Below are 27,457 nucleotides of genomic sequence, written 5' to 3' on the forward strand. Positions count from 1 at the left end.
ATCTCTCCTCATACGGCAGCTGTTCCATACCCCTAATCATTTTTGTTGCCCTTTTCTGAACCTTTTCCGATTCCAATATATCATTTTTGAGATGGGGCGACCACATCTGCACACAGTATTCAAGGTGAGGGCGTACCATGGATTTCTATAGAGGCAATATGATATTTTCTGTCTGCTTATCTGTCCCTTTCCTAATGATTCCCAACATTCTGTTAGCCTTTTTGACAGCCGCTGCACATTGATGGGAAAGCTTCTGCCGGCTGCGTAGTTAATCCACCTACCTGAGAGGTAGTAGCTATGTTGAAAGGAGACGCCCTCCTGCAGATATAGCATCGTCTAGGGGCTAGGAGCAGGGGTTAAGGGCAGTAGAACTACGTTGCTCAGAAGTATGGACTTTTCACATGGAGTTCTACCTACATAGGTCTGTGGTGTAGACCTGGCCTTAATTAACAAGATACTCTACTGTCTAATAAAATATTGCTTACCCCAAATCTTTGCAGCACTTTACAGCCAGCCTAGGTGGGACCTTTCTTTCATGAGACAAGCACATTGTCAGTTTGCCTTCTAGGCAACAGATTCAGTGTGTCTCTTTGCATTCCAAGATATACCAGAAGGATCTTTATTCATGAACAGGGCACCCCCCTGCTGTTTGCTTCTTCCTGCAGCTTTCCTCACTTGTAGATTTCACAGTCTCTCAACTCACACCTGGCTCAGCATGCAAATAGGCTGCTTTCAGAGTAGCAGCCGTGTTAGTCTGTATCAGCACAAAGAACAGGAGTCCTTGTGGCACCTTAGAGCCTAACAAATTTATTTGAGCATAAGCTTTCGTGGGCTACAGCCCACTTCTTCGGATGCATGCAGTGGAAAATACAGTAGGAAGAGATAGATATACACAGAGAACATGAAACACTGTACACACTGTAAGGAGAGTGATCCGTTAAGGTGAGCTATTACCAGCAGGAGAGAAAAAGAACTGTTTGTAGTGGTAATGAAAATGGCCCACTTCATTACCATTTCAAATAGGTCTGCCTGAGGCAGACACTACACAAATGGCCAGACAGGGAGACAAGTTACCTCCTGCCTGCAAGGAACATCTCCAAGGTCTGTCACCTTCCGCTGACCTGCCTTAACTCTAAGACCTTAAGAACATCTTTTTTCAGTATAGATACAGAAATCCTTAAATATTATCCGTAGATACATTTTGCAATAATTATGGCGATCAGTCAGCAACTGGCTCTCAGAAGAGACCTCACATGCCCCCTTTGGTCAGCTATTATGTAGATTTTTTGACCCAGGCATCCCTGTACCACCCCATGCATCCCTTATGCCTCTGCCAGTTAGCACCAAGGGGTCTCTGGGTCACACAGGGCCCCATTGTGCTGGGCATCGCACTAACTAATAGCAAGAGACAGTCCCAGCCCCAGAGACCTTACAGTCTAAACAGGAGGGGGAAGGAAGGATAGCCGGGAGCCCCTCTTTAGCGATGGAGAGCTGAGGCCCAGATCCCTGGAAGTATCTACGCACTGGAGGCAATGACCCATTGCAACCAATGGTAATTAGGCATCTAAACACCTTGGAGGCTCTGGGCCAGAGAGACAAAGGTTATGTCAGTCAGTCTCACCTCAGTCCCTGGAAAAATCATGGAACAGATCCTCAAGGAATCAATTCTGAACCACTTAAAGGAGGGGAAAGTGATCAGGAACAGTCAGCATGGATTCACCAAGGGCAAGTCATGCCTGACTAACCTAATTGCCTTCTATGATGAGATAACCGGCTCTGTGGATGAGGGGAAAGCAGTGGATGTGCTATTTCTTGACTTTAGCAAAGCTTTTGATACGGTCTCCCACAGTATTCTTGCCAGCAAGTTAAAGAAGTATGGGCTGGATGAATGGACGGTAAGGTGGATAGAAAACTGGCTAGATGGTCGGGCTCAACGGGTAGTGATCAATGGTTCCATGTCTAGTTGGCAGCCGGTATCAAGTGGAGTGCCCCAAGGGTTGGTCCTGGGGCCGGTTTTGTTCAATATCTTCATTAACGATCTGGAGGATGGTGTGGACTGCACCCTTAGCAAGTTTGCAGATGACACTAAACTGGGAGGAGTGGTTGATACGCTGGAGGGTAGGGATAGGATACAGAGGGACCTAGACAAATTAGAGGATTGGGCCAAAAGAAATATGATGAGGTTCAACAAGGACAAGTGCAGAGTCCTGCACTTAGGACGGAAGAATCCCATGCACTGCTACAGACTAGGGACCGAATGGCTGGGCAGCAGTTCTGCAGAAAAGGACCTAGGGGTTACGGTGGACGAAAAGCTGAATATGAGTCAACAGTGTGCCCTTGTTGCCAAGAAGGCTAATGGCATTTTGGGTTGTATAAGTAGGGGCATTTCCAGCAGATCGAGGGATGTGATCATTCCCCTCTATTCAGCACTGGTGAGGCCTCATTTGGAGTACTGTGTCCAGTTTTGGGCCCCACACTACAAGAAGGATGTGGATAAATTGGAGAGAGTCCAGCGGAGGGCAACAAAAATGATTAGGGGGCTGGAGCACATGACTTATGAGGAGAGGCTGAGGGAACTGAGATTGTTTAGCCTGCAGAAGAGAAGAATGAGGGGGGATTTGATAGCTGCTTTCAACTACCTGAAAGGGGGTTCCAAAGAGGATGGATCTAGACTGTTCTCAGTGGTAGAAGATGACAGAACAAGGAGGAATGGTCTCAAGTTGCAGAGGGGGAGGTTTAGGTTGGACACTAGGAAAAACTTTTTCAGTAGTAGGGTGGTGAAGAACTGGAAGGGGTTACCTAGGGAGGTGGTGGAATCTCCTTCCTTAGAGGTTTTTAAGGTCAGGCTTGACAAAGCCCTGGCTGGGGTGATTTAGTTGGTTTTGGTCCTGCTTTGAGCAGGGGGTTGGACTAGATACCTCCTGAGGTCCCTTCCAATCCTGAGATTCTATGATTCTATGTCGATGCTTCAAGTGGAGGTGTGATTGTAGCCCAGGTAGGTACACCTTGACCAGCCTTAATCTAGCTGCAAGCACTACTGGGAGCAAAGCTGTAGTAGCACGGCAATATAAGCTTGCCAGGGCCTGGTTGCTAGCCCATGCGGCCATTGTAGCTTGTGTGAGGTAGCACCTACCAGCCCACGTACACTCCCGACATACCCCAGCTGACTGACCCCAAGTCACCCGGTGTCTGTGATGGAGGCAGGAATTGAACCTGGATCTCCTGAACCCCAGGCCAGGGGCTTAACCAAAGAGACGCCACCCTCCCTTCCTGACTGGCGCCCAAGGGAGATGGATCTGTTTTAATTCAACAGCTGGCTCAGAATCCAACGCTGTTTTCTGCTCGTCGGTACCATGCGGCTGGGCTGGGCTGGAACATTAGCAGAGCTGGCTGACGAGGTCGTCTTGGCAAAAGAGAAACAGAACATGAAGCTGCTGGAGGAAACCTCTTGACATCAAAGTGACGCGCTCTCTCTTTTCCGGAGCATAGCGGGGAGTTACACATCTCCATCTTTAGGATGAAGGAGGTAGTTACCATAGTTACTGTTGTCATGTCAATGGCTACTGGAACAGGGCCTAATAGCATTCAGGCAAGATTCACCGCCGCATCTACCTGTGTTTAAATACCGAGTGATTGATTTGTAAGTCTCTCTTCTCCCCTAGCTTACAACACTGTATTAAATCGACACGCGCAGCGGCTAAGATCTCTTTGCAACAGCGGTAAATTTCATTTCTGACCCAACCTTCAGGGGTGGGAATTAGCCAGTTTCTTTCTTTGAATGCGCTGAGAGACTCTGAGGGGAAACATTTGTTATAAAGGACGGCGAATGTCCGAGAAATAGCTCTGAGATGACCCAGATCAGTAACACGCCAAAAAATATACAACCTCCAATCCTTCCATCCTCTTCAGAGAGTAGCTAGAGTCTGGGCCCGATCCTCAGCTGGTGTCAGTCAGCGCAGTGCCACAGAAATCAGCGCAGCTATGGCAACCGACGATCCGACCCTCCGTGTTTTTCTGCACGTAACTGGCCATTTCATCACACTGGCTGGGTGCAGAGTGTGTGTGTCTAAATATAATAAAAAGGTTGTGCGTATTGAAAAGTCCTATCAAATTTATCAGGGTCTCTTTGAAATTAACCAGGGTTCCGTAGAACTTACACTAAATACCTATAGGGTTTTACAGAGAAGAAATTACTTCCGGTAGGAGGTTTGGGGGCGGTGGTGGTTTAACCATCCTATAGGATTCTAGAGCAAGGCTAGAACTCGCTGTTAAATTCTGTAGGATGGGTCAAAAATCCAATCATCTCTTCAGTTCTATATGGCTCTTCCCTGCGGGGAGGTGGAAGTGTGTGGGGTGGAGGTGGTATGGGTATCTGTGTGCTGCGGGAGGGGGTGGCACCATGGGTGTGGGAGGTGAGGGAACAGGTGGAGCAGTGGGAATAGGGAGGACTCTGTATGGAGGAGGGGTGACTGGGATGATTGTATGGGAGTAGCGGAGTGTGGGTATATGGTGTGTCGGGTGTGGGAGTGTGTGTCGGGTGTGTGCATGAATAGGGGTGCATGGGAAGTGGGTCTAAGGGGTACAGTGCTTGTGCAGGGATCCATGCTCCCTGAACATGTGCTTTCGCTGGGCTGTCAGCTCAGTCCCTGGAGTCTTTTCTCAATCCTGGCCTCCTCGACAGGGAGGAGTCATTGTCTAGTGGTTAGAGCGGGACTCAGGACTCCTGGGGTCTCTGCTGCTCTGCCAGGGATTCACTATTTGACCTTGAGAAAGTTGCTTACTTTTCTGTGCCTCGGTCTCCTCATCTGTAAAATAGGGATGATAGTTCTGGCCTTCCGGGGGCAGGGCGCTTGGGAGGTTTAACTCATGCCTGCATGCTCACGTGGCAGACAATGGAGAGGGATGCAGCGCCGTCATTCTCAGAGCCCGGCTGTGTGGGGCGTGAGCCGAGGGGCTAGCCTGAGCCATTGCTAGTTTCCCAGCGCTCTTGGCTGGGGATTTGGATGCGCTCTGTTTTGCTGTTGGATTGACAGCCTTGGCTGTAGTTCCTGGTCATCCCACCCAGGGTCCAGAGGGGAGACACAAAAGGGATCATAAACAGCTGTGATTGACATCTGCTTAGGGTGACCAGACAGCAAGGGTGGAAAATCGGGACGGGGGTGGGGGGTAATAGGAGCCTATATAAGAAAAATACCCCAAAATCGGGACTTTCCCTATAAAATTGGGACATCTGGTCACCCTACATCTGCTTTTTGGGGGCGGGGGTGTGTGTCTTTCCAAGCTCCATTAATAACCGGAGGACAGGGGGGTTCTTTGAGGTCACCAGTGTGGGATCTTTGTTGTCGGCTTGTGATATTGTATTTAAAGCCATTAAACCTGCACCCAGATCGCTTAGCTCCGGGTGGGGTTTGTCCCCGTCTCTCGCTAACAAACGTGATCGCTGCCGAGAGGCTGAAAACCAAGGCGACGAGGAGTCACTGGCTGTGGGATGATTCACCTGGCGTTGGGGTTAGACCCGTGCCCAGGCATGGCACAAGGCCGAGCAATAGAGCTGCCAGTGAGATAACTGAATAGTGGCTGCATTAGGCGCTGGGCTGCCTGTGAGCACCTCACCAGGCGCTGTGACACTGTCAGCTTGCTTAAGCTAAACAGCAGCCGGCTGCTCTGTGTTTGGGTGGGAGACCCCCGGGGCTGGGGCTGGTTACTCACTGCTGGGCCAGGGTGCTGTGCTGTGCCCACCCTTCAGCAGCGGGTGGTGTTTAAAGCCACTGGAGGTAGGTGGTTAATCCTGGTGACTTGGGCAAATCCCAGCTTGGCTGATCATTACTTTCCACCTTTCCGAAAGCTCCCTGTGCAATTGCACGGTAAGCCAGCCTGCAGCTAGGGGGGTGAACGAACAAGCAGCTCACTTTCCTCAAGGGGTATCCCAGCTCCCACATGGAGACCAGCTCTCACCTTATTTTGGCCCCATAAATGGCTCCCGGAGACACACACACCCCAAGCCCTGGAGCTCAAACACCGAGAGATTCTGGTGTGTGAAGGATCGACTGGTGCCAGCAAACTCAGCCCCAGGATCTCCGGTGAAACATGCACTTAGACATACTCCTGGCAAGGAACCGATCCCAGCTGGTGCTGGTCACTAATGCAGATCCTCTGAGGATCCCCCATGCATTTTACAAGGATGGGAATTCCCATCCTTGCCCACGGTCATGGAGCCAGACAACGGCAGAGTCACGTCTGGAACCCTGCCTTAGAGCACAGCCACTGGCCTGCGGGAGCTGGGACTCTCTGGCTAGCACAGCCGACGTGGGGGAGCTGTGTTCAGAGCCAGCAGGCTACTGCTCTGTCTTCTGCTGCTGGCCTCTCCATTCACAAAGGATGACAGTGTAGGGAGAAGCCTGGATCTCAGCTACCGTGAGCTCCAAGCCTTCAATAAAGCCTCCCGGGAGCCCTTGTCTCCTGCGACCATATTGGCCCCAGATTCAGTTTGTCTAACGAAGCCCTGGTCTGATGCGGGGAAGGCAGCTCGGTGGTAGTTAATGAAACCCTCTGCCAGTGAGATGTTGTTTTATCAATGGCTTGCATGGCTCCAGCCGGGTAATTGGCTCCCCTGTGCAGCTCTCCTCTCCATTCTGCGCGCCAGCACCCGCCAGAGAGCTGGGGGAGCACATGAGAGGTGCAGCTGCGCCTCACCCTGCTGCACAGGGGTATTGCATTAGGTGGCTGGGGCTGGGGGTTGAATCGGCCAGGGAGGGAACTGGGAGCTCGGAGAGCAGCAGGGGAGCTCGGTGCAGCTGTCACTTGGGAGGCCGAGGACTAGCCCCTAGAGCCCGCTCCTGCGTGTTGTTTAGCTGCTGAGATGAGCTGCTGAGGGGGTGAGCTGAGCTGCCCTGGCCTGCCAGGGATCCTACAGCGCTGTACGCGGCAGGGCCTGCTAGGTTGCTGCGCTCCAGCTCGATTGACGGTGGAGGTGACACAGGGGTGCACCGAAGCATCAGCTCTAGGCATCGCCATCTGCACTGCCTGCCCATCACCTGCACTGGCACGTGTGCTGGGGAACCAAGGGGTGAGACGTGGGCATGCCCGAGGAGCCGGATTCATGTGACTGAGGGGCTCGTCTCTCTGTGGGAGCCTGGCTTACCACGTGTGGTTCTGTCCCCCTCTGGTGGCTGGCTACAGCAGCCATAACAGGCCACTACCTCACGTGGATGAGTTACTTTCTCTTCAGTGAAGAGGGGTCGTGCTACTGAGACTGAATATCCAGGTCTGGTTCCTCCTCTCTGCATGCAAGCGGCCCTAAGTTTGTAACATATACAGAGAGCGAGTGAGCGAGCTGGGAAGAGAACCCAGGAGTCCTGACTCCCAGTCCCCTGTTCTAACCACTAGATCACACTACCTTCCAGAACCAGGAGAAGAACCCAGGAGTCCTGCCTACCCACTGTTGCAGCTACCAGCCCGCACTCTTTCACTCCCGGGTTGTGGCTGGCACACTCGTTGCTTGGCCGTGTGTATTATAACCACGCAGCCCAAATGTGCACCACAGACAGGACATTTGTGATCAGAAAAGCATTGTCGCCTGGGCATGGACTTCCCCCAGCTCTGAATATGTGGCACGATGTGATCCCTCCCTCCCATGGCGAGACAGGGAAGTTTGGGGCATCCTCAGTCACTCCTTTGCTGAGACTTCTGAAGCTGTGGATGTTTTCACTTGCCTACCTAGCAGGAACAGACCTGGCTGGAGCTGAACTTGGGCGAGCTGAGCAGTGGGAGGACAGGGGTTTCTTCAATCAGTCTTGATTGAGCTACCAGAGAAGTCACTTCCCGTGGAGTGGGGTCGCTTGGCTTTCCTGGCCTCTCATGGCTCCCTTTGGTTGGGAAGCGACCTGCAGATCGGGGTGTGTTTAGCTCAGCCACCCTGGCCCTGCCCCCGTCTCCTCGGGGAGCAGGTCCAGCTGCACGTGGCTCTGCTTTAGTGGCTCATGCGTTGACCACCCAGGTGCCCCTTCCTGGGGCCAGCTCGGTAAGGAGGGGGGGTTGTGGGTGAGGCCCAGAATTGGGAGTCAGGTTTCTATTCCTGCCTCTGCCAGGGACCTGCTGGGTGGCACTGGACAAGCTGCTGCCCGTCTCCGTGACATTTCCCCTCCTGCACAACGGGGCGAGAACGCGGACACGCCGCAGAGGCTGAGGGGAGGTTGAATCCATGGGCAGCTGTCAAGCGCTTTGAGATCCTTGGACGGATGTTGCTGCAGAGGGACAAAGTATTGTTGAGGAGCCAGCTCAGAGACCCCACTGGCCATCCCTCATCTGCATTAAACTAGAGCTGGAGCCCGCAGGAGAATCTCTTATCCACGTCCCCCTCTGCTTCCCGGGTGCTTTCGAAAAGGAGAGAAGGGGCAGAGAGAGCGAGAACTCTCCCCGTCTCTGGTCGCTCTTGTTTCCCGGTCTCTGAGCAGTGGAAGCGTCGCACAGCTCCGTGGCACTGGCAGCCACAGGCGGTCATGCAGGGGGCTTGTATGGGTGCTGAGCTGACGGGCACCCAGCAAAAGCTGGGGCCATTGGCAGCTTCCGCCTCCACCTCGCCTTGCGATGGGCTGGCTTAGTCCTGGGTCGTTTCTGGTATATGAGCCACAGCCGGACCTACCTGGGGCTGGTGGGGAGGAGCTAACAGGGGAAAGAACTCGGAGCTGGCGTTTGCCATCTCACAGCTTTCATCTGCGTGGCTGTCGCTGAACGTGGAAGGTACGTCCCTGTATAGCGTGCAGCTGCCCTGCGGCATCAGAGGCTCCCAGAGCCAATGCGCCTGCAGAGGCTGCAGCACATTGCTGGTAGGCCCCAGCCAACCACACCTGCGGGGTTTGTGCATGTCCCAGGTGTGTGCCAGGCCGGTGCCAGAGCATTGCTCCTAGGGAGAGACGCGCTTGTGTGACATCCAGCATATTGGTCCCAGGGCCTCACCGCGGGCCAGCTGGTTCTGTCACCCATTGATAGGAGATTCCTGTTTGATGGGGGGACCCAGCCCCCAGTGAAGTCCATTAAGGAGAGAACGTGACGTAAGAAAATCTCTGCTCCGCCGCAAACCGTAGCAACTAAAGACAGGACAAGGCACTTTTTTGAAATAGATCCTGGCTTAGCTACAGCGGTAACGTGGTGGAGAGAATGGATTCCCACCCCCACAAGGCACACAGCCATTGAAACACCAGGACCCACTGAAGGGATTGAGCTGTTATTATTTGTTTAACAAAAGCGCGTGGAGCCCCCGACCCAAATCCGAGCCCATTGTGCAAGGTGCTGCACGGACACCCAGCAGGAGCCAGTCCCTGCTCTAAGGCAGGGGTTCTCAACCGTTTCTCTCTGAGGTCCCCCAACATGCTATAAAAACTCCACGGCTCACTTGTGCCAGAACAACTGTTTTTCTGCATATAAAGCTTTCTGCTCCGGGCCCCAGCAAGTCTAATGCTGGCCCTGCTTGGCGGATTCCCCTGAAACCAGCTCGCGGCCCCCCAGTGGGCCCCGGACCCCTGGTTGAGAACCACCGCTCTAAAGAGTTCGCAGTCTAAACAGACTAGGCGGGCAAAGGCAAACTGATTTGCCCAAGGTCACACAGTAGATCAGTGGCAGAGCCAAGAATAGACCCGAGGTCTCCTGAGACCTGATCAGCTGGAACAAGCAGCTGCTTAGGGCAGTTGGTTTAATGCAGACGTTCTCTGGGTGCTAGCTGAAGCCCCGAGGAGCTGAATGAGTGAATGAATTGGTTGCTCTGGCTAAAGGAACTCCTGGCACCGCTTAGATGAATAACTAAGAGCCTGGTCCTGGTCCCATTGAAATCACAGCAAACCCCCTAGTGAGTGCGAGGCTGCGGGACCGAGCCCCGGCAGAACAATAGCATCAGTCTGTGCGAGTGAGCACGTGTACCAAGCCTGAGCGGCGTTGTGGGGCACCCTGATCAGCTTCTCTCTTTCCCAGCTGGAGGGTGCAAAAAGGGAAAGGTCACGGTGGGGGTTAGTGGTTTCACAAGCATTGGCACCTAAGTTCAAGCAGCTCTTGGCTGACACTAAGGAGGTTAAGCGGGACCTCACCCTGCTTCTAGAAATCTCCTTAGTCATCCCCTATGCAGCAGCAATCACGGCTTGTTTACTATCATAACGCACGCACGTTGCTGTCAGTCTAGAGCAGTGAACAGTAAATCCCGACTCCTGGGTTCTAGTCCTGACCCTGCTACTAACCTGCTATGCAGCCTTGGGCAAGTGGCTTCATCTTTCCCTCTCTGTCCAGTAGGGCTCATGAAACTCGCCTGCCTTTTCGGAAGCTTCATGACTTGCGCGTCAGGTGACCAGACAGCCCGTGTGAAAAATCGGGACAGGGGGTGGGGGGTAATAGGAGCCCATATTAAAAAAAGCCCCAAATATCAGGACTGTCCCTGGTCACTCTGCTTGCGCGATGAATGTGTAAAGTGCTTTGAGATCCTCTGGTAGAAACGGCCGCTGACTCTGCGAGGGTGCAATGGGATGGCTCCTAACTGCAGAGTTCCGCTTTGCCCCATCGTTCGCCTCCTGTGCGGAGTGAGACCATGGCGTGTCGCCAAGAGCGGGCCCTCGCGTGCCACGAAGCGAGGAAGCCCCAGAGCCACTCCCGGGGGCTGGTTTGACACGGTGCTGGTGCAGGATGTCCTGCTCTGTACCCAGGACCAGTGATCAGAGCAGGCAGCCCAGTACGGTGCGGGGTGGTGGGGGGGCTTTCACAGCATGCTGGGCGGGAGGCAATGAACCGGCGAGTCAGCCTGCTATGAATTTCACAGCTGCGTCCAGGAACAGAGCCAGGCTATGAATCTGGTTCCTAAATTGCCTTGCCAGTGTCCAGGCTGCCAGTCCAGATCTCTTCAGCCCCGGCTCTCCCCTGGAGCGGGCCTCTGCGGCCATGCCAGTGGCGTGCTCGCGCTGGCACCAGGGCGGGACATGCCAGTGAGCCGATGCAGGCTGACACGCTTGGCTGTGGCTCCTGGCTGGGTTAGCTAAGTGGCTTTGCTGGAAGGGCTGTGGTCATTCCGCTGCCCCTTGCAGCTGGCTTTTGTGGGGTATTTGTGAGCTGCAGACACCGAGAGACCAAAGCGCCATCCCCGAGAGATCAATGCTGTCCCCTGCGACCCATGGGCTGGGGAACTGGCTGGGGAAGTGACTTTGGGGACGATTCGTCTCTTGCCAAGTGGTCTGCACAATGACTCCCTGCCTTCCCCCGGCTGTACCATACCGTGCACACCAGTGCAGGGGCTCACAGGCTTTGTTATAGGGCCGGCCACATCTTAACACAGAGAGTGTCTCCTTGACGCCTCCCCACCTCTCGCCTGGCCCCCAGTTCCCTGATCCCCTCTCCACCCGGCCTCCCACCTTCCCTCCTTTCCGTAGTGTCACATCTCTGGGGCAGCGACAGCAAGAGCTGACATGGCAAGTAACAGGCGGGACGTGCTTGACGTATTTTTAGCTTCCTTGGCTGCGGCGTAGCAGCTGGAAAGAGGAAGGAACCCGCACCGTGAGGTCAGCTGGCTCCGCGCCCCCCATTGTCCACTGCCCACAAGTGCAGAGCATCTGCTCTGGAGCTTTGTCCCAGCTGGTTTCCAGCATCTCCCTGCCGCCTGCCTGCTCGTCGCTGTCACCGCTCTAACCTGCGATGAAACAGCCTCAGAGGCAGTATGGGTGAGGGCCACTGACTGGCCGGCTGGGATACTGATCCCCTGACATCTGACTCTGGCGTCATGGGCATTTGCCTGAAAGGGTTGGGAGAGCGAGAGGGTGTTTTGGCATCAAACCCTTCCCGCCCCCCGGGCTCTCGGGGGGTGTTTTGTTCACGGTGAGCTGACGCTTGCACCTGTTGGAAACTCCCCTGGGAGAGGGGCTGGGGGTGGGGAGCTGCTGACTGTTTCTCGCTCCCTGCAGAACGCAGGCCGTGAGGATGTGAAGTGGAGAGAGGATGGAGAACACAGCAGGGAATTTGGTTTCTTGAACGGATTCTTTTTGTGGCACAGGGATGCTGGGGGGGAAGGGGGTCTAGTTCCAGACAAGCACAGAGCAAGGGAGGGAGTCTCTTGCTCCGTCCTTTTGTGTCATGCTCTGAGCACCTGGAGTGTGTCAGGATTCACATGGGGGGGAGAGGGGTAATGAAAACGCTTTGTCCTTCCATCCAATGATCTCAAAACATCAATGAACTGAGCCCTGCAACCAGCAAGCCCCCCTCCCTCCCCCTCCCTCCACCCCTATTATCCTGTCACAGCTGGGGAAACTGAGGCACAGAGGGGCTCTCAGGGCCTGATCGTCAGAGGTGCTGAGCACCCACACCGCCCATTGGCTTCGGCTGGAGCGGTGGGTGCGTGTAGCTTCTGGAAATCAGGCTCTAAGGGATTTCCCCCGGCTCACCTGGGAGAGGCCAGGAGTCCTGACTCGTGTTCCCATGAGCAGCACTGCCTCCCTGGTAGGGACTGAGGCTTCAGATGTTGTTGGCCTGCCTTCCAACCGCTGTGCGTGGACTGTCAATCTCTTTGGGACAGGGGAACGGGCTCCTCCCACCCTGCTAAGCTTAAAGGGCTCCCGTCTTCGAAAAGGGCGAACAGCAACCGAACGAGGATACAGAATTATTCTGCCTGGCAGATCACATCCGTGCACCTCTGTGAACTTATTACTGTAGCTGGTTTTAATTAACACCTCTGCTCTTAGCACTGAATTCTCCTGAAGGTAGCAACACATTATATATTTACCTGCTGCCTTTACATTATCTTACTGGAAAAAGAGGAGCTTGCAAATCCCTTCTCTCCAGCAGGATGGGGCTGTAGTTATTTATTTTCAGCACGAAATCAGAGCCCTGGGATTTATCCGACGTGGCAGGAAAGCACTTAAGGACCCGTGGAATTTCAAGGCCGCGGGACTCAGTGGGTGTGCGTTTCTCTATGTATGAGAACATATGCCTCGCAAAACTCTAACAGCTCCCGCAGGGAGGAGATGTTGACTTTAGTTTTTGATCAAGTAAAGTATCATTAGGTTTTGCACTATCACTGACAAAACGGTAAACGCCTTGTTTTTGTGCCGGGGATGGTCAACTTCCATGACAGTTTTGCAGGGCTGACTATTACGGCGGTATCACATGTACTGGTCCACCTCCTTTACCATTACAAAGCTGGTAATAGGAGAAGAAATTATATTTTCCTTGCCCATCAAAAAATATTACTCCAAACACAAGTAGGCTGCTAGGATTATCTGTCGAATCTAATCTATCCTGTTAAAAAAATATCAAGAAAACACAAGTGGAGGGGGTGGGGTGGGATTGAAGCCAAGCGTGTAGGGACAAGAACTGCCAGACACAAAAGCAGTTCTTGATTGGCAGCCTGAGGGTGAGGATTAGAAATATTCCTGAGAATGGGCACATCCAGTTCTGGGCTTGTTAATGCTCAGGGCAGAATGTTACCTCTACCCAGGGTAGTGCCAGAGCCGGGGCTGCATAGTGTGGTGCCACTTTAGACCCCAAAGGCACAGCCCTGCCCCTGAATCCAGCAAGGAATGAGCCCATAAAACACCCGCTGAGATGATCCCCCAACACTGCAGGTTGATCCCTAAAGGGAATTAGGTGCCCAACTGCCAGTTTAGGTGCCTAAACGCAAAATTTAGATCCCGAGAAACCCTGTTCAGCTGCTGTCTAGCCCTGTAGGCACCTAAATTCCTATTGTCCTCTGGAAACTACATTAGTTCTCTAGAACTGCAGAAAAGGTAAATGACTTGCTACTGCACCCAGCTGGGTCTGTTTTCCTTTAGTCCAAGGGGTAGATGTTCCATGGACCATGTGCTGGGTAATAACATGAGAGGAATCCACACTTGGAAAACAAAACTGGCTATTTATTAGGAGAACTAATTACAGAGATGTTGCAACTGCAGCCAGCATTCCAGCCATGTGCACACAGACTGGCTCCCTGGTGCCTCCTCCAAAGTCTTCCGTCTGGCAACCCATGCTCCTCCTTCACAGGACCCATACAGGTTGTGAGAGCAGAGACCTGCGTTGTTAGATCTGCAGATCCTGGGTTCTAGTCCTGGCTCTGGTGTGATTCATCTAAGAATTGTGTCCGCATGCCTGGATTCATTACATGCCTGTTCACAGTGCAACCTTTTTGCCTTCTGCAAAATTGAGCCTATACATAATAAAGAACAATAATTCAGAAACCAGACCTCCTGCTGCAAACAGCCTCCCAGTTGTTAAAATGTTGGTGTCCACCCTTCACAGCCAGAGTCTCGGCAGCCATGCAGATTCCCAGACCAAGCAGTGTTCTTAATTCTTTCTTTCTTTCCTAGAGACTTTGGGCACCTGAGAAGGGTTTGTCACTAGGGAAATACGGGCTGTGCTGGAGTCTGTCCAAGCCTGACATTGATCCTAAAAGCAACACGCTGTGAGGTTTGAAAGCAGCCATTATCCTTGTCCGTAGGTTTCCTTGCTTGTCACAGCCTCTGCACTTCCAAGTTCCTCCGCAGGCCGGAAGCGGAGACAATCTCAAACAGGCTGTTTCTGTAGCATTTGCTGCCCTAGGCACAGGGGGCAGCTCTGGAAATCTCACAAGAGAGGCTGTTTCACACCCTGTGTTGCAGATTCCAGACGAGAGTTTGGCTGTACGGCTGGGAGGAAGGAGGGTGTGATGGCTAACAGGCTTGGCAGAATGTGATTTTTATTTTGGTATAATTTTGACGGATAACGTCAATGTTTATTTTTAAGCTTTTTAAAAATTACTTGTATTGATTTTAAATTTTCACGGTTGCAGAAAATTCTGCCGGGGCGGCCAGGCGATATTTAGTGACAGACGAGATTCAGAGAGTTTGAGCTTTATAACTGTTAAAACACAAATAAGCAACATCGCATGTCAAAATATACAATGTAAATATCCTTAAATCAAACCGCCTGCGTTCTCAAGAAGTATTTGTCTTACGTCGCCGAGCTGGGCATTTTGATTACTGTGGATGGGAATATTTGTTCCCCACTCTGTGGCTGCACGGGGAAATTAACGTTTACTGACATTCACTGATAAAAGTCTCAACCTTCCAAGCCACATTTGGGAGAGGGAGCCGTGACCGTGGGTTCGATTGCCAGCTCTGCCCCACGACACACACCTGTCAGGGATGGTCTAGGACGGGGGCTCTCAATCTTTCCAGACGACTGCATCCCTTTCAGGAGGCTGATTTGTCTGGCCTACCCCCAAGTTACACCTCACTTAAAAACTGCTTGCTTACAAAATCAAACATAAAAATACAGAAGTGTCACATGCTGAACATTTGCTGACTTTCTCATCTTTACCATGTAATTATAAAATTGGAATATAAATATTGTACTTACATTTCAGTGTACAGTAGACAGAGCAGTATAAACAAGTCACTGTCTGTATGAAATTTTAGTTTGTACTGACTTCGCTAGGGCTTTTTCTGTAACCTGTTGTAAAACTAGGCAAATCTCTAGATGAGTTGATGTACCCCATGGAAGACCTCTGTGTATCCCCAGGGGTACGTGTACCCCTGATTGAGAACCACTGGTCTAGGTTTACTTAATCCTGCCTCTGTGTGTGTGTGTCGGGGTGGGGGGTTTGAACTAGATGACGTCAGGAGGTCCCTTCCAGCCCTACATTTCTATGATTCTATGCAATCATGTCACTGCTCGGTGCCTCAGTTTCCCCCGCTGTGAATTGGGGATAATGCCTATCTCACAAGGGTGCTATAAAGAACAGCTGTAAGCACACTGAGATCCTCAGAGGAAGGGGACGCCAATGCTCTTTTGAAGGTCATTTTTTGGTGGTCGGCAGTGATGTTTCTAGGTGCTGATGTCACTCAAGAGGCCCATGAGGCGCCCTCATGTTGCAACGCTGCATCAGAACGCGGCGATGTCTTGATGCCATGGCCAAGCCTCCTTGCAGCCACTGCGTCGTTCTGCACCAGCGCAAGCCCAACGGGAGTTCATCCCCTTGGCTGTTCCTAGTGAGGCACTGACCTCATGTCCCCCTTATGAAACCCCACGTGGTAACAGCAGCACCAAATCCCATCTTTAATGGGCTATTCCTGGCTGGTCTTTGAGCCCCGTGTTTTGCAATTGCACCTCCTGGCCTCCCCAGGGGAGGGGGGCACTGTGGTGGCACCAGGTTGCTGGTGCTGGAGTGTTTCAATCTGTTGTGCCAGTGAAATGGATCCAGGGCACAAGGACTGGTTTGCACGCGCCTCTCCTGGGTGGGGGTGGGCGGGACGCTGGCCACACTATGCACCGGCTCAGGAATTCCTGGAACGAGCTCTCCTTGTTTTGATTTCCCATTCCAAGCACAAGTAGCCAGTGAGTCAATGGCTGAAGTGGCCTGGGCTGGTTCCAGTAAGCAGGGAATGAGGTTGACAAAGGGCCTGGCCATCTGGCTCTCGTTACTGGGAGGTTGGAAGGTCAAATAGATGGAATGTGACCGTATATGGAACTGTGGAGTCTCTAATAACTAAACCGCCAGGATCTTCCGCTAACCAGCCAGGCCTGGGGGACAGTCACCCCTGTGCAGAGGGCCTGCACAAAGCAACTCTCGTGATTTTCTTGCCAGTCTTGCGATAGTTGGTGTAAAAAAGCTCCTGCTCCAGGAGGCACGTGATTAGGTGAGCATCTCAGTGTTCATTTTAAGAAAAAAAAGTACGGGTCTGGCTGTCAGGCTTGCAGAGAGGTGCTTGAACCTGTGACCTGAGTGCACCCTGAGGCATAAAAAGAACCCCAAAGGTATTATTTAAAAAAACCAACTCTCATGATCTTTAAGCCAAGCTCGTGAGTTTTTGGCGCCTGATTCATGTTGTGTCAATGCTTGTGGTGAATAGTGCTGGCTCCACTGAATGATGCAAAGAGGGAACTGGTGCCTGGGCCTTGGTCTCGGCCTCTGTGCGGAGGTGAATCTCACCCGTCAACTTTTGAAGTGACTACCAGGGAAGCCTGGGAAATCTGCCTTGTGGTACCGGGAGCCACAGCTTGGCTTGGGGCTTTCCACCTCTCCAGGGCATTTCCAGAGCAGCTTCCAGCCCATGACTGCAAAGTGTTTCCCCAAGATTAATGAAGACTTACAACACACTGCGAAACAGGTTTCTCTTGTAGCACACGGCTAGTGAGTGTATGCGCCACTGCCCTCTACTGGGTGGAAGTAGAACTTTTCCGCTATGTGCCATAAGCCCTGTACTGCTACAAACTGATGAGGATTCTTGTTTAGTCCAACCATCAGGGGCCTGGATTTACAGAGCAGGAGGACTGAATTTTATTCCTGCAATCCCTGTGGAGTTTTCAGTGGTCGGAGCATGAAGAGAAATGCCTTGAGCGCTCTCAGTGTATTACAATATTATTAGATGCAAAGGGGGAGGCTGAAGCACGGAGAAGCTAAGCGGCTTGCCCAAGTCCACACGGTGTCAGCTCAGCAGTTCCGACACCCCACCCCCTGCTCTCAACACTAGCCAGACAGTCCCAGGAGCCAGGACGCTTGCACGCAGTCCCATTTCCCAGCCCTGTCCATGGGAGCCATTCAGAGAGGCACTGCACTGCAGGAGCCAGAGTTTTAACAAGACTGACGTATTACACAGGCCGTGATAATCAGCGTTAATGTACTGGAAGGTCAAGGTACAGGAGAGTTTCTAGCTCCCGTACAAAGACCCTTGACCCAGTTGGGAGAAACTGGCATCATAATTGGACAGCCCACTCCCTTGCAGAGATCATTAACATACCCCCCAGTAAAGCGCTCCAGACAGCAGTGGAGACTTTTGATTACACCCCGCGGGCAGTTGACAGTGCTCTGCCCGCTGGGGATGGACGGCAAACCCTCTCTCCTGGAGCTAGACTTGGCACCATGACGGACCCCCTTCCAGGTACAGCCAGCGCCAGGAAGGGAGACGGGCTTGTCAGTCAATGAGCCCATTGTGGGCAAAGCCCCACTGGCTGGGTCTCCGCTATGGCTGTTGGAAACCCAAATAAACTTTCCACGTATGCGTCTCGTGCGTCAGGCTGTGAAATCTGAACAGCCTGGCCCCCAAGGGCAGAGGGAGAGTCTTCTTCTGGGGGGGCCTGGCTGTTCAGATTTACTCAGAGGCTTTGACTCCGAATGATGCCCAATGAGAGGGAGAGAGAGAGGAGAGTCCATGGTCTCTGCAGGGTAGGTGCACCGGGGATGTATTTGTCTGCAGGAATCCCACATGCTGGGACAGCTGTGAGCCGGGTTTCCTTCCTGTCAATCTGGAAGTTTTCTTGATGTGCTGGATGCAGTTGCAGAGCCCGATCCTGCTTTCAGCTCCCCTGGTCTCCAGGAGGCATGGAGGGTACGTGGCATCCAGAGGGATGGAGCTCGTCTTTTGGACAGGGGCTTCCAGAGTCAGGGAGTTAAATAATGCAGGTTATGGCCAAAATGGAAGAAATGCGGGAGAGAGCAAGGGCAGGTCTGCACTTACAGCGCTGCATGGGCGCAGCTGCACGGCTGTAGCGCCTAGGCGGAGATGCTGCTGTGCCGAGGGGAAAGCTCGGTGCAGTTAATCCACCTCCAGGAGAGGCAGTAGCTCTGTTGATGTGGGAAGCTCTCCCGCCAACATAGCTCTGTCTACCCCGGGGGGTTACGGTCGGTATAACTACGTTGCTCAGGAGTGTGGGTTTTTACACCCGAGCGACAGTTTTACTGACCTAGGTCTGTAGTGTAGACCTGGCCAGAGAGACAAACTAACAGCTGCAGGCAAGGGAGAAAGAAGGAGTTTTAGCCGAGCTGGGACAGGGGAAAAGATCCAAGGAGGCTGTGCCAAGGCGGAGGAGAAGGCTGTTGCACCAGCCATGGTGAGATCGCAGGGAGACGCACAGGGGCGGCTGGTGCCGGATAAGCAGATGCAGTGAGAGGAGCAGAGGGAGATTCGGTCAGAGCCAGAGACCACGTAAAAATGTACCAGCAATTGCTGCCGTGGTTGCTAAGACTGGGTGTGGAAATGGGGCATTTCCCTGGGCATGTAGCTACGTAGCTGTCTGACCGCAGGGGGCGATGCCTGGTGAGCTCGTGCGCTTACTGCAGTCGTGGCAGCTAGGCGTGCAATTGCACAAACGCTTTTGCACATGGCCCTGCGCTCTGAAAATCCAGCTCTATAAGAGAATGACACGGACCCTCCCATAAGCTGTGTGGGACTTTTCTGATTCTAGGTGCCCTTTAAGGGTATTTTTTGTGGCAGACCCTTATTTGAAGCCCTCCCGGCGATTGCGTCATTACCAATAAATCTGCGGCCGAGCCTGTTGGCTGATGGCAAGCAGAGACTCAAAGCGTAAAACGTAGAGATGGGGAAGACCTATTAGGCCGTCGTCTTACCTACCTCGTCAACTGTACCCAGCCCGGGCCTCCATCAAAGCGATGGATTCCGCCTCTGATTGAGTCAGTCCGAGGGGAGAGGCTCCCTCCACTTGCAGGGGATGGATCGAAGTTCTAGGAGCGCTACGGGGACCCCTCAATAGATGGAAGAAAAGAAAGGCCTGTAAGATACACCTGCGGGGTCTAGGACTCCCTAACCCCTGTTGCACTCTGACCGCTGACATTGAGCTCTCCGGCGACCTTGGGAAAGGCATTATTTTATGGACCAGCCAGGCTCTCTATCTGAGATCCCTAGGTAGGGTGACCAGATGTCCCGATTTTATAGGAACAGTCCCGATATTTGGGGCTTTTTCTTATATAGGCTCCTATTACCTCCCACCCCCTGCCGATTTTTCACACTTGCTGTCTGGTCACCCTATCCCTAGGTGCTATAAACCTTCCGCCAAGCCCTCACTTCTCCCCCACCTGCGCCTGCTCCCCTGCGATCGCCTCCCCCACTCTGCATCCTGTCGCTTCCCTGTGGGAAGGCTGGAGCAGCCTTCACAGGGAAATTGACCAGCTTTGGTGAGTTTCACTTAGCACCTTCTGTTCGCCTGCACTAGCAGCAAAGAGAGAGGTGTCTGGGCTGGCCAGCTTCACAGGGCATTTGTACAGCACCGGGGGACCTTGATCTTGGTTGGCGCCTCTGCTGTGATGTTCATAATAATCATTGCGTTTCCCTTTGTAAGTTAATACATTTCAAAGCACATCTGCCTCTCCCCTCCTCTCCCCAAAACTTCACATTCATTTTGCCTGCCCGGTTCTAGAGGGAGCTGGACTATTCAATCTTCTCCGCAGAGTGAAGTCCATTGGATAATACTGAGTTCCTCTTTGAAAATAGCGTAGCAGGAGGAATTGCAAAACTCTGGGACTGTGTATTATTTGTGGAGCAAGGACTGTGTCTTCCTCCGCGTTTGGAACGTGCCTGGCACATTTTAGACAGTACTGAGATAAATAATGGATGATAATAATGCACTCCAGAGACAGAGGATCTAGGCCCAAATAGAGACCTTGGGTCACATTTTCAAAAGTGCTTAAGTGACTTAGGAGCCGAAGCCCCATTTTCAGAAGTGACTTAAGCACTTAAGAGCTTAAATCCCATTGACTTTCAAGAAGAGTTAGGATCCTAAGTGTCAATTTTGAAGATGGGGTTTATGATCCTAAATCACATAGGTACTTTGGGAAATTTTAACCCTTGTTACAAGCCCTCCCAGTGATATATGGGCAGCAACCTGCAGCTCCTAACCGTCCCCGAGGGGGTTGTGTGCATCCAGAGCATGGGCTGTAGGTGAGTGGCAGTGTGGGCCAATGGGTAGGGCACTGGACATGGCCCTACGGGTCCTGATCTCTATTTCCAGCTCATTCTGCTCCTCCTCCCACCCTTTCTCTATTGCAGTGTTTTGCTCTTCAGCGTGGGGACTATTTCTAACTCTGGACGTGCAGCGCCTGACACAACGGGCCCCTGATCTGAGGCGGGGCCTTTGTGTGACAATATAATGCTGCTCCTAGTAAGTTCCCTAGATGACTCTCTCCTCTGCTTGATTCCAGGCACAGCGCTGGCGTAACGAAAACTACGAGAGGCCCGTGGACCTGGAAGGGTCAGGGGATGACGACCCCTTTGCGGATGATGAAAGTGACGACCTCTACTCGGGGTCTGGCTCGGGATGTAAGTATAGAGTAAAGGCCCCTAGGGGAGGGGATCAGATCAGAGCTCCCTGGCTGAATCCTAGTTGCTCTGCCGTTGCCTTCAGTGCTCGGCCTGTGAGGTGACTAGAGCATCAAGAGTGTCCTTCGTTCGGCTCCAGAGAAGGGAGTAAATTACAGCTCACCCATCCCCATGGGCACGTGCCCTCTCCCAGCCCCCAGGGGATTGTTTCTGCAGGGCGAGGTTCCCCTGCTGACAGCAGCTCTGGGGAGTTCTGTGCCTGGCCTTCGCATACAGGCCCTGCGGCGTTTGCAGGGTGCTGGCACTTGTCAGTGTTACAGGGGGTCATTGCCTTTGTGAGGCGTCAGGGTGTCTGGGGTGGCTCCCGGCCGTGGGTACCAGCCGCAGGGCACAAACCCCAGACTGGCCGTGAGCTCCCAAGTATCAAGTGGGAACTCCTCATGCCCTATAACCACGGAGTCACAGACAGTCCCCTTGGGCACGCTGATCTGTCTGGCCACCCAGGCAAGCCTGCCTTTGGGATAGATGGTCCCTTACACCAAACATCACAGTAGTCAGCTTACTGCCAGTCACTTACCCACAGGTCAATTGCACCTCAGATCTCAAACCAAAGACAACGTTTGTAGCCAATCCTATGAGAAACTAGCGAAAGGTTTATTGACTAACAAAAAGAAACGAGAGTTATTTACAAGGTTAAAACAGGTGAACGTACACACCCAAATGAGGTTCTAAAAGCTAATCAAAGCTTGTCTGATAAGCAAGCGCTGTTGTCCCTGAGGGCTAACCCAGGCCAAGCCTGGGGATCTTTTGCTCATGCTTAGACATTCTTGCCCCTCAGAGTCCAAGCAGCGTAGGATGCAGTTCCTTCCCATCGGGGATTTTTATTCCCTTCCCCCAGAGTCCACGCTGATGGGACGAGCCTACTCGCACGCCTCGTCTCCATGGTGTGGGGTGAGCCATCAACCAAGTCTTTTCTTCTCTGATGTTCTACGATGGCTCATTGGGTTCCCATGGGCCTTCTTGTGAGCAAGACCTGACACCTTGTGTGTAATCTAGTATTTCACACTCGGTAACGCGTCTCTCCTGGCTGGGGAGGTTCCAGTTTCAGGGCAAATGTTTTTATAGTTATAAAGCAAACACTTGAATATTACCTCAGAGCCTGGGATACCGACCTGATCAGTGAGATTAATGCAGGTGGCAACTTCTAAGCATTTCTTAAAGTCCAAACACCAGGCACATCTCTATAAAGCTAATCCCTGTTTCAGCAATACTAACACACAGGTGGGCCGGACTGGTGGCCTGCTCTGCATTTGGCAGTGTTCAGTGAGGCCTACGGGCCTGGGCACAAGCTGGCACCTGGTCTGCCAGTGTCACCGTGTGCACCCTTCTCCTCTCTATAGCTGGCACGCAGATCCCCTTAACTCCTGCTGTAGGGCAGTCAGCCCCAAACCCTGGGCATGCCGGCCACCCCGATCCCAGTTCTGTGGCTCGTGGCTTCTCGGGGAAATCCCTGCTTGCTTCTCACAGGGCCGTGACTCAGCCTCACTTTTGCCTCCGTTATAGATTTTGAGCAGGAGTCTGGGATCGAGACAGCGGTGAGGCTCCGCACGGACACGCTCCCCACCACCCCGGCCGTGCTGCCTGTCACATCCGTGCAGCCCGTGGCAACTCCCTTTGAAATGCTGCCTGCAGAGGAAACCACCCCTGAGCAGGCGACCAGCGTCCGGTACATCCCCAGGGTGACAGAGGCACCGGTGATTCCCAGCTGGAAAGCAACTACCACCAGTGCCGCAGCCAGTGACACCCCGCCACCCACAACGGCGGCTGCAGCTGCTGCCAGCCCCACCACTCCCACTGCCAAGCCAACAACCGTCCGGAGGATCCTGCCCCCCTTCGTCACGACGACGGCCACAACGCGGGCCACCACCCTGGAAATGCCGGCCGCAGCTGTGACGGAAGCCAGCACGGTCACGGAGGCTGCCACGTCCCGGCTCGTCACCCCCAGCACTGCCAGGCCCAGAGCCGGCCCAAAGTCGAGCACCTCCAGGACCATCGTCGTCACAGAGAAAAGCACTGTCTTGCCGCTGCCGGCTGCTACCTTGGCCTCCACGGACGCACGCCAGGTATGGAACAAGGGCAGATCTACCCTGGGTCACTGAAGGGGTGGAACCCTCTGCCCCGCCCCCAGGCTTGAGAGCCCAGGCTCTGGCCTGAGCTGCAGCATCACAGCAATGTCCATACAGCTCTGAGCACTGCGCGAGTGAGAGGGTGGGGGAGGGTGAAAGCTCGGGTCTACATAGGAATGGAGGAACGGCCAGACTGGGTCAGACCAAAGGTCCACCTAGCCCAGTATCCCGTCTTCCAACAGTGGCCAATGCCAGGTGCCCCAGAGGGAATGATCAGAACAGGGAATCATCAAGTGATCCATCCCCTGTCGCCTATTCCCAGCTTCTGGCAAACAGAGGCTAGGGACACCATCCCTGCCCAGCCTGGCTAACAGCCATTGATGGACCTACCAACCATGAACTTACTGAATTCTTTTTTTCTGAGTCATTTCCTGCCAGACAGAGGAGGGCACCTCAGAGGGAGCTCCAAGAAGAGCAACAAAAACAACCGGGGAGGTGTAAGGATCAGAATGTAGGAGGCAAAAGACCCCGAGTGGAGATAGGCTAAGCAATGGCCTCGGAGGGGGTGGGGGGCGTAGCGCTCCATGGGTATCTGGTTGTGCAGGAAATGAGGAGAGGGGAGAACGGGTTAGGACAGCACAGGAGGGCACAGCTGGCCAATGGGGTGGGACCGTGCAGCACAGATCGGTAAGCGAGTGACTTCCTGAGACAGATCCGCTGCATAGTGTCCTCACTGCTCGAGTCCTTTGAATCACACCCCTAGTTAGACTGGTCCAATGTTCAAGTGTAGACGAGGCCTTGGACTCCGTGCGTGCTCCATGCTAGTGACATGCTGGAAGGCGGCACGTGGCCTTTTGCTGGACATAATGCCCGAAGCCATGTCACTCGCAGCCGGCAGGGTGGTCGACCCCGATGGGGTCAGGACAAGGGGTTCCAGCCCAGAGCTCTGAGCACAAATCCAAGGTGACCTTGTGGGGAAAGGAGGCGGGGGGGGGGCTGGTCTACACACACTGTTTGCACTGGTATAACTCTGTTGGGTAGGGGGGACATTGGTACAACCCAATCATGGCCGCAGGTGTGTTAGTATAGCGGTGCCTATGGAGGTATAGTTTATCCATGCTGGAAGAGGACTCGGATCACTGCATTCATGCTACGGTTAATATCCCAGGACCGTTCAAGTGGTGAAATTTCTATGGGCCAGGGCCTTAAGCAAAGCAGCAAGGGACACAGGTGTCGGCTGGGCCTTGTGCGCAGGGGCGGCTTTGTAAAGACAAAGCCGGGAAGGGTGGGATCGGGTCGGATCCTGCAGCCACCGCTTTGCACCCTGAGCGCTGGCATTTCCAAAGCCCAGCTCCCCTGGGCTCCTTTGAACGTCCCAGCCATGGTGTATGAATGGGACGAGCACCGCCGACCGTGCTCCTGGAGAGGCACAAAGCCGCATTGGTCAGAAACGGCTTCGCCACATTGAAATAATAATGCAAAGCCCCTGAGAGTCCCGTCCTCTTATCCCTCTAGCCGCTTAATTCCTCTGTCCAGCATGTTCACTGTCTGTCTTAGGAGGAGAAGGGGCTTCGCTGAGGGAGTCAGCAATGTGAATTTTTCCGGGGGGGAGAAGGGAACAACCGACGTCGGGATGGTCTTGGTGGGTTTTTTTACCGACCTGAAGGTTTAGGAAGCATTGAATGAAGTGATGACCTAGCAGGACGTGGACAGAGCTGTGTGGGGTGCAGGATTCTTCTCACACCCAGGCCTGCCAACAGGGGGGAGCAAAGGGGGTAATTGCCCAGAGGCCCGGGCGATTTAAAAGAGCCCGGGGGCCCTGGCTGCCGTTTTTCACTGTTCTGCCCTGGGGACTGGAATTGCTGTCGGCCCCCACCCTCTGCGCCTTCCATCTCTGCCTTTGCTTCTCACCCCTAATTGTTTCTTGGTACGTCTCGTTCCCAGGCCTGGCCCCTAAATTGCCTCGTTCCTTCATCGGTTTGCTTGCCGGGCGCGTAGGGCTGTGCAGACCATTGCTGTGTGTGGCCGAGTTTGGGGTGGAAATGCTCTTGACAGAAGTACAGAGAGAATCAGGGCCGTGCCCGGGGCTGTTCTGTTCTTTCTCACTGGGCATTACTTTTAATGCTGATGGCTCAGAAATCCAGGTCTGTCCCAGCCTGTCCTGGGAGCCTTCCCACTAAAACAGCTCCCAGTCTGGCTGCTTGCGTGGCCTGCCCTGTGGTGTCTGATGAGCTGTGGGTGATGGAGGGAGGAGCTCCCTGGCCCAGCCTGTGTCCATCCCATTGTGGGTGTTGAAGATCAGCGCAAGGACCTCGAATTTTTGCCAGCGCCGAGGAGGGCACCAGTGTAGCGAGTGGTGGCCTGAGCAGCAGGTTGAGTCAGCTGGAGGTTGAAGGCCATTGTCTTTATTCCCAGGCATGGGGTAGTTCTTAGGCACACAGATTGCCGCTAGGACCTGGAGTAGCAGCGATGAGGCTACGAGCGCTGCAAAGCACTGTGCTTGGAGAGCAGACGTCTTTTGTTTGGGGTGACCTCTGGGGCTGGCAAGACAAGCCGAGGTTTGAGTCAAGGGAAGGTCACTGCGGAGCAAGGGCAGATGGCCCCTGCCCATGTCCTCAGGTGCCTGACACAACCTCAGGGATGGAGCTGGCTGTTGAATGATTGATCCAGAGACAGGCTCTCTGCAGAGGGGCAGCAGGCGGAGCACAGATGGGTGATCTGAGACCAGCTCCCTAGCCATGGCGGTGGAAGCAGTTGAGAGGAAGGCTGGCTTTATGGTCAGACACTCCGGGTTCGGTTCCTGGCTCTGCCTCTCGCCTGTTGGGTGACTGTAGGCAAGTCACTTCCCCTCACTGTCCCCAGCTGAAGAACGGGGCTAATGATCCTGACCCACCTTGTAAAGCGCTGTGAGATCTGCTCAGATCTGGGTCCAAACTTTGAACTCAGGCCCTGTTTTTGCTTTTCTGCAAGCTGGCCTAACCGGTCCCATGGGAGTTGGGCACCTAACCTGCTTAGGTGCTTTGGAAAATCCGTCAGGCACCTATCTCCATCTTTAGACACCTGAACAGCTGTGTGAATCTGGCCTTTGCAATCTAAGTGATCTCCAATGACATAGGAACATAAGACCAGCCAGACTGGGTCAGACCAAAGGTCCATCTAGCCCAGTGTCCTGTCTTCCGACAGTGGCCAATGCTGGATACTTCAGAGGGAATGAACAGAACAGGGCAATTTCAGTCCCAGCTTCTGGCTGTCAGAGGTTTAGGGACACCCAGAGGAGGGGTGACCATCTTGGCTATTGATGAACCTATCCTCCAGGAACTTATCTAATTCTTTTTCATATCCAGTTATACGTTTGGCCTTCACAACATCCCCTGGCAATGAGTTCCACAGGCTGAGTGTGCGTTGTGTGAGGAAGCACTTCCTTCCGTTCGCTTTAAACCTGCTGCCTAGTAACTTCTTTGGGTCATTGTGTTATGTGAAGGGGTAAATTAACACTTCCTTATTCACGTTCTCCACACCAGTCATGATCTTATAGACCTTGATCACATCCCCCCACCCCATAGCTGTCTCCTTCGGAACCTGGACAGTCTTTTTAATCTCTCCTCATATGGAAGCTGGTCCATGCTCCAAAATCAGCTTTGTTGCCCTTCTCGATACTTTTTCCGATTCTAATTAGGGCTGTCAAGCGGTTAAAAAAATTAATCGCGATTAATCGTGCGATTAAGAAAGTTAAACAATAAGAGAATACCGTTTATTTAAATATTTTGGGATGTTTCCCACATTTTCAAATACACTGATTTCAATTACAACACTGAATACAACGTGTTCAGTGTGCACTTTATATTTATTTTTTATTACAAATATTTGCACTGTAAAAAAACCAAAGGAATTGTATTTTTCAATTCACCTCATACAAGTACTGTAGTGCAATCTCTTTATCATGAAAGTTGAACTTACAAGTGTAGAATTATGTACAAGAAACCCTGCATTAAAAAATAAAACAATGTAAAACTTAAGAGTCTACAAGTCCACTCAGTCCTACGTCAGCCAGTCGCTCAGACAAGCAAGTTTGGTTACAATTTGCAGGAGATAACGCTGCCTGCTTCTTGTACACCATGTCCAGGGCCGGCTCCAAGGTTTTTGCCACCCCAAGCGGCGGGGAAAAAACAAACAAACCAGAATAGCAATCGGCAGCACTTCGGCGGCAGCTCCACTGCATTGCTTCATTCTTTGGTGGCAATTCGGCAGCAGGTCCTTCCCTCCGAGAGGGACTGAGGGACCTGCCGC

General features: G+C 53.0%; 1 protein-coding gene across 2 annotated transcripts in view; it reads left to right on the plus strand.

Moving 5' to 3' along the window:
* Positions 1–27,457, plus strand: part of SDC3 (syndecan 3) — a 186,497-nt gene that overhangs the window by 151,805 nt on the left and 7,235 nt on the right. For both annotated transcript variants that reach the window (XM_039511547.1, XM_039511548.1), the window contains exons 2-3: positions 20,927–21,044; positions 22,608–23,167. In XM_039511547.1, coding sequence (XP_039367481.1) covers positions 20,927–21,044; positions 22,608–23,167 — 678 coding nt within the window. The remainder of the gene's footprint in view (positions 1–20,926; positions 21,045–22,607; positions 23,168–27,457) is intronic.

This window comes from Mauremys reevesii, linkage group 23 (assembly GCF_016161935.1).
Source record: "Mauremys reevesii isolate NIE-2019 linkage group 23, ASM1616193v1, whole genome shotgun sequence".
NCBI classification, from domain to species: domain Eukaryota; kingdom Metazoa; phylum Chordata; order Testudines; family Geoemydidae; genus Mauremys; species Mauremys reevesii.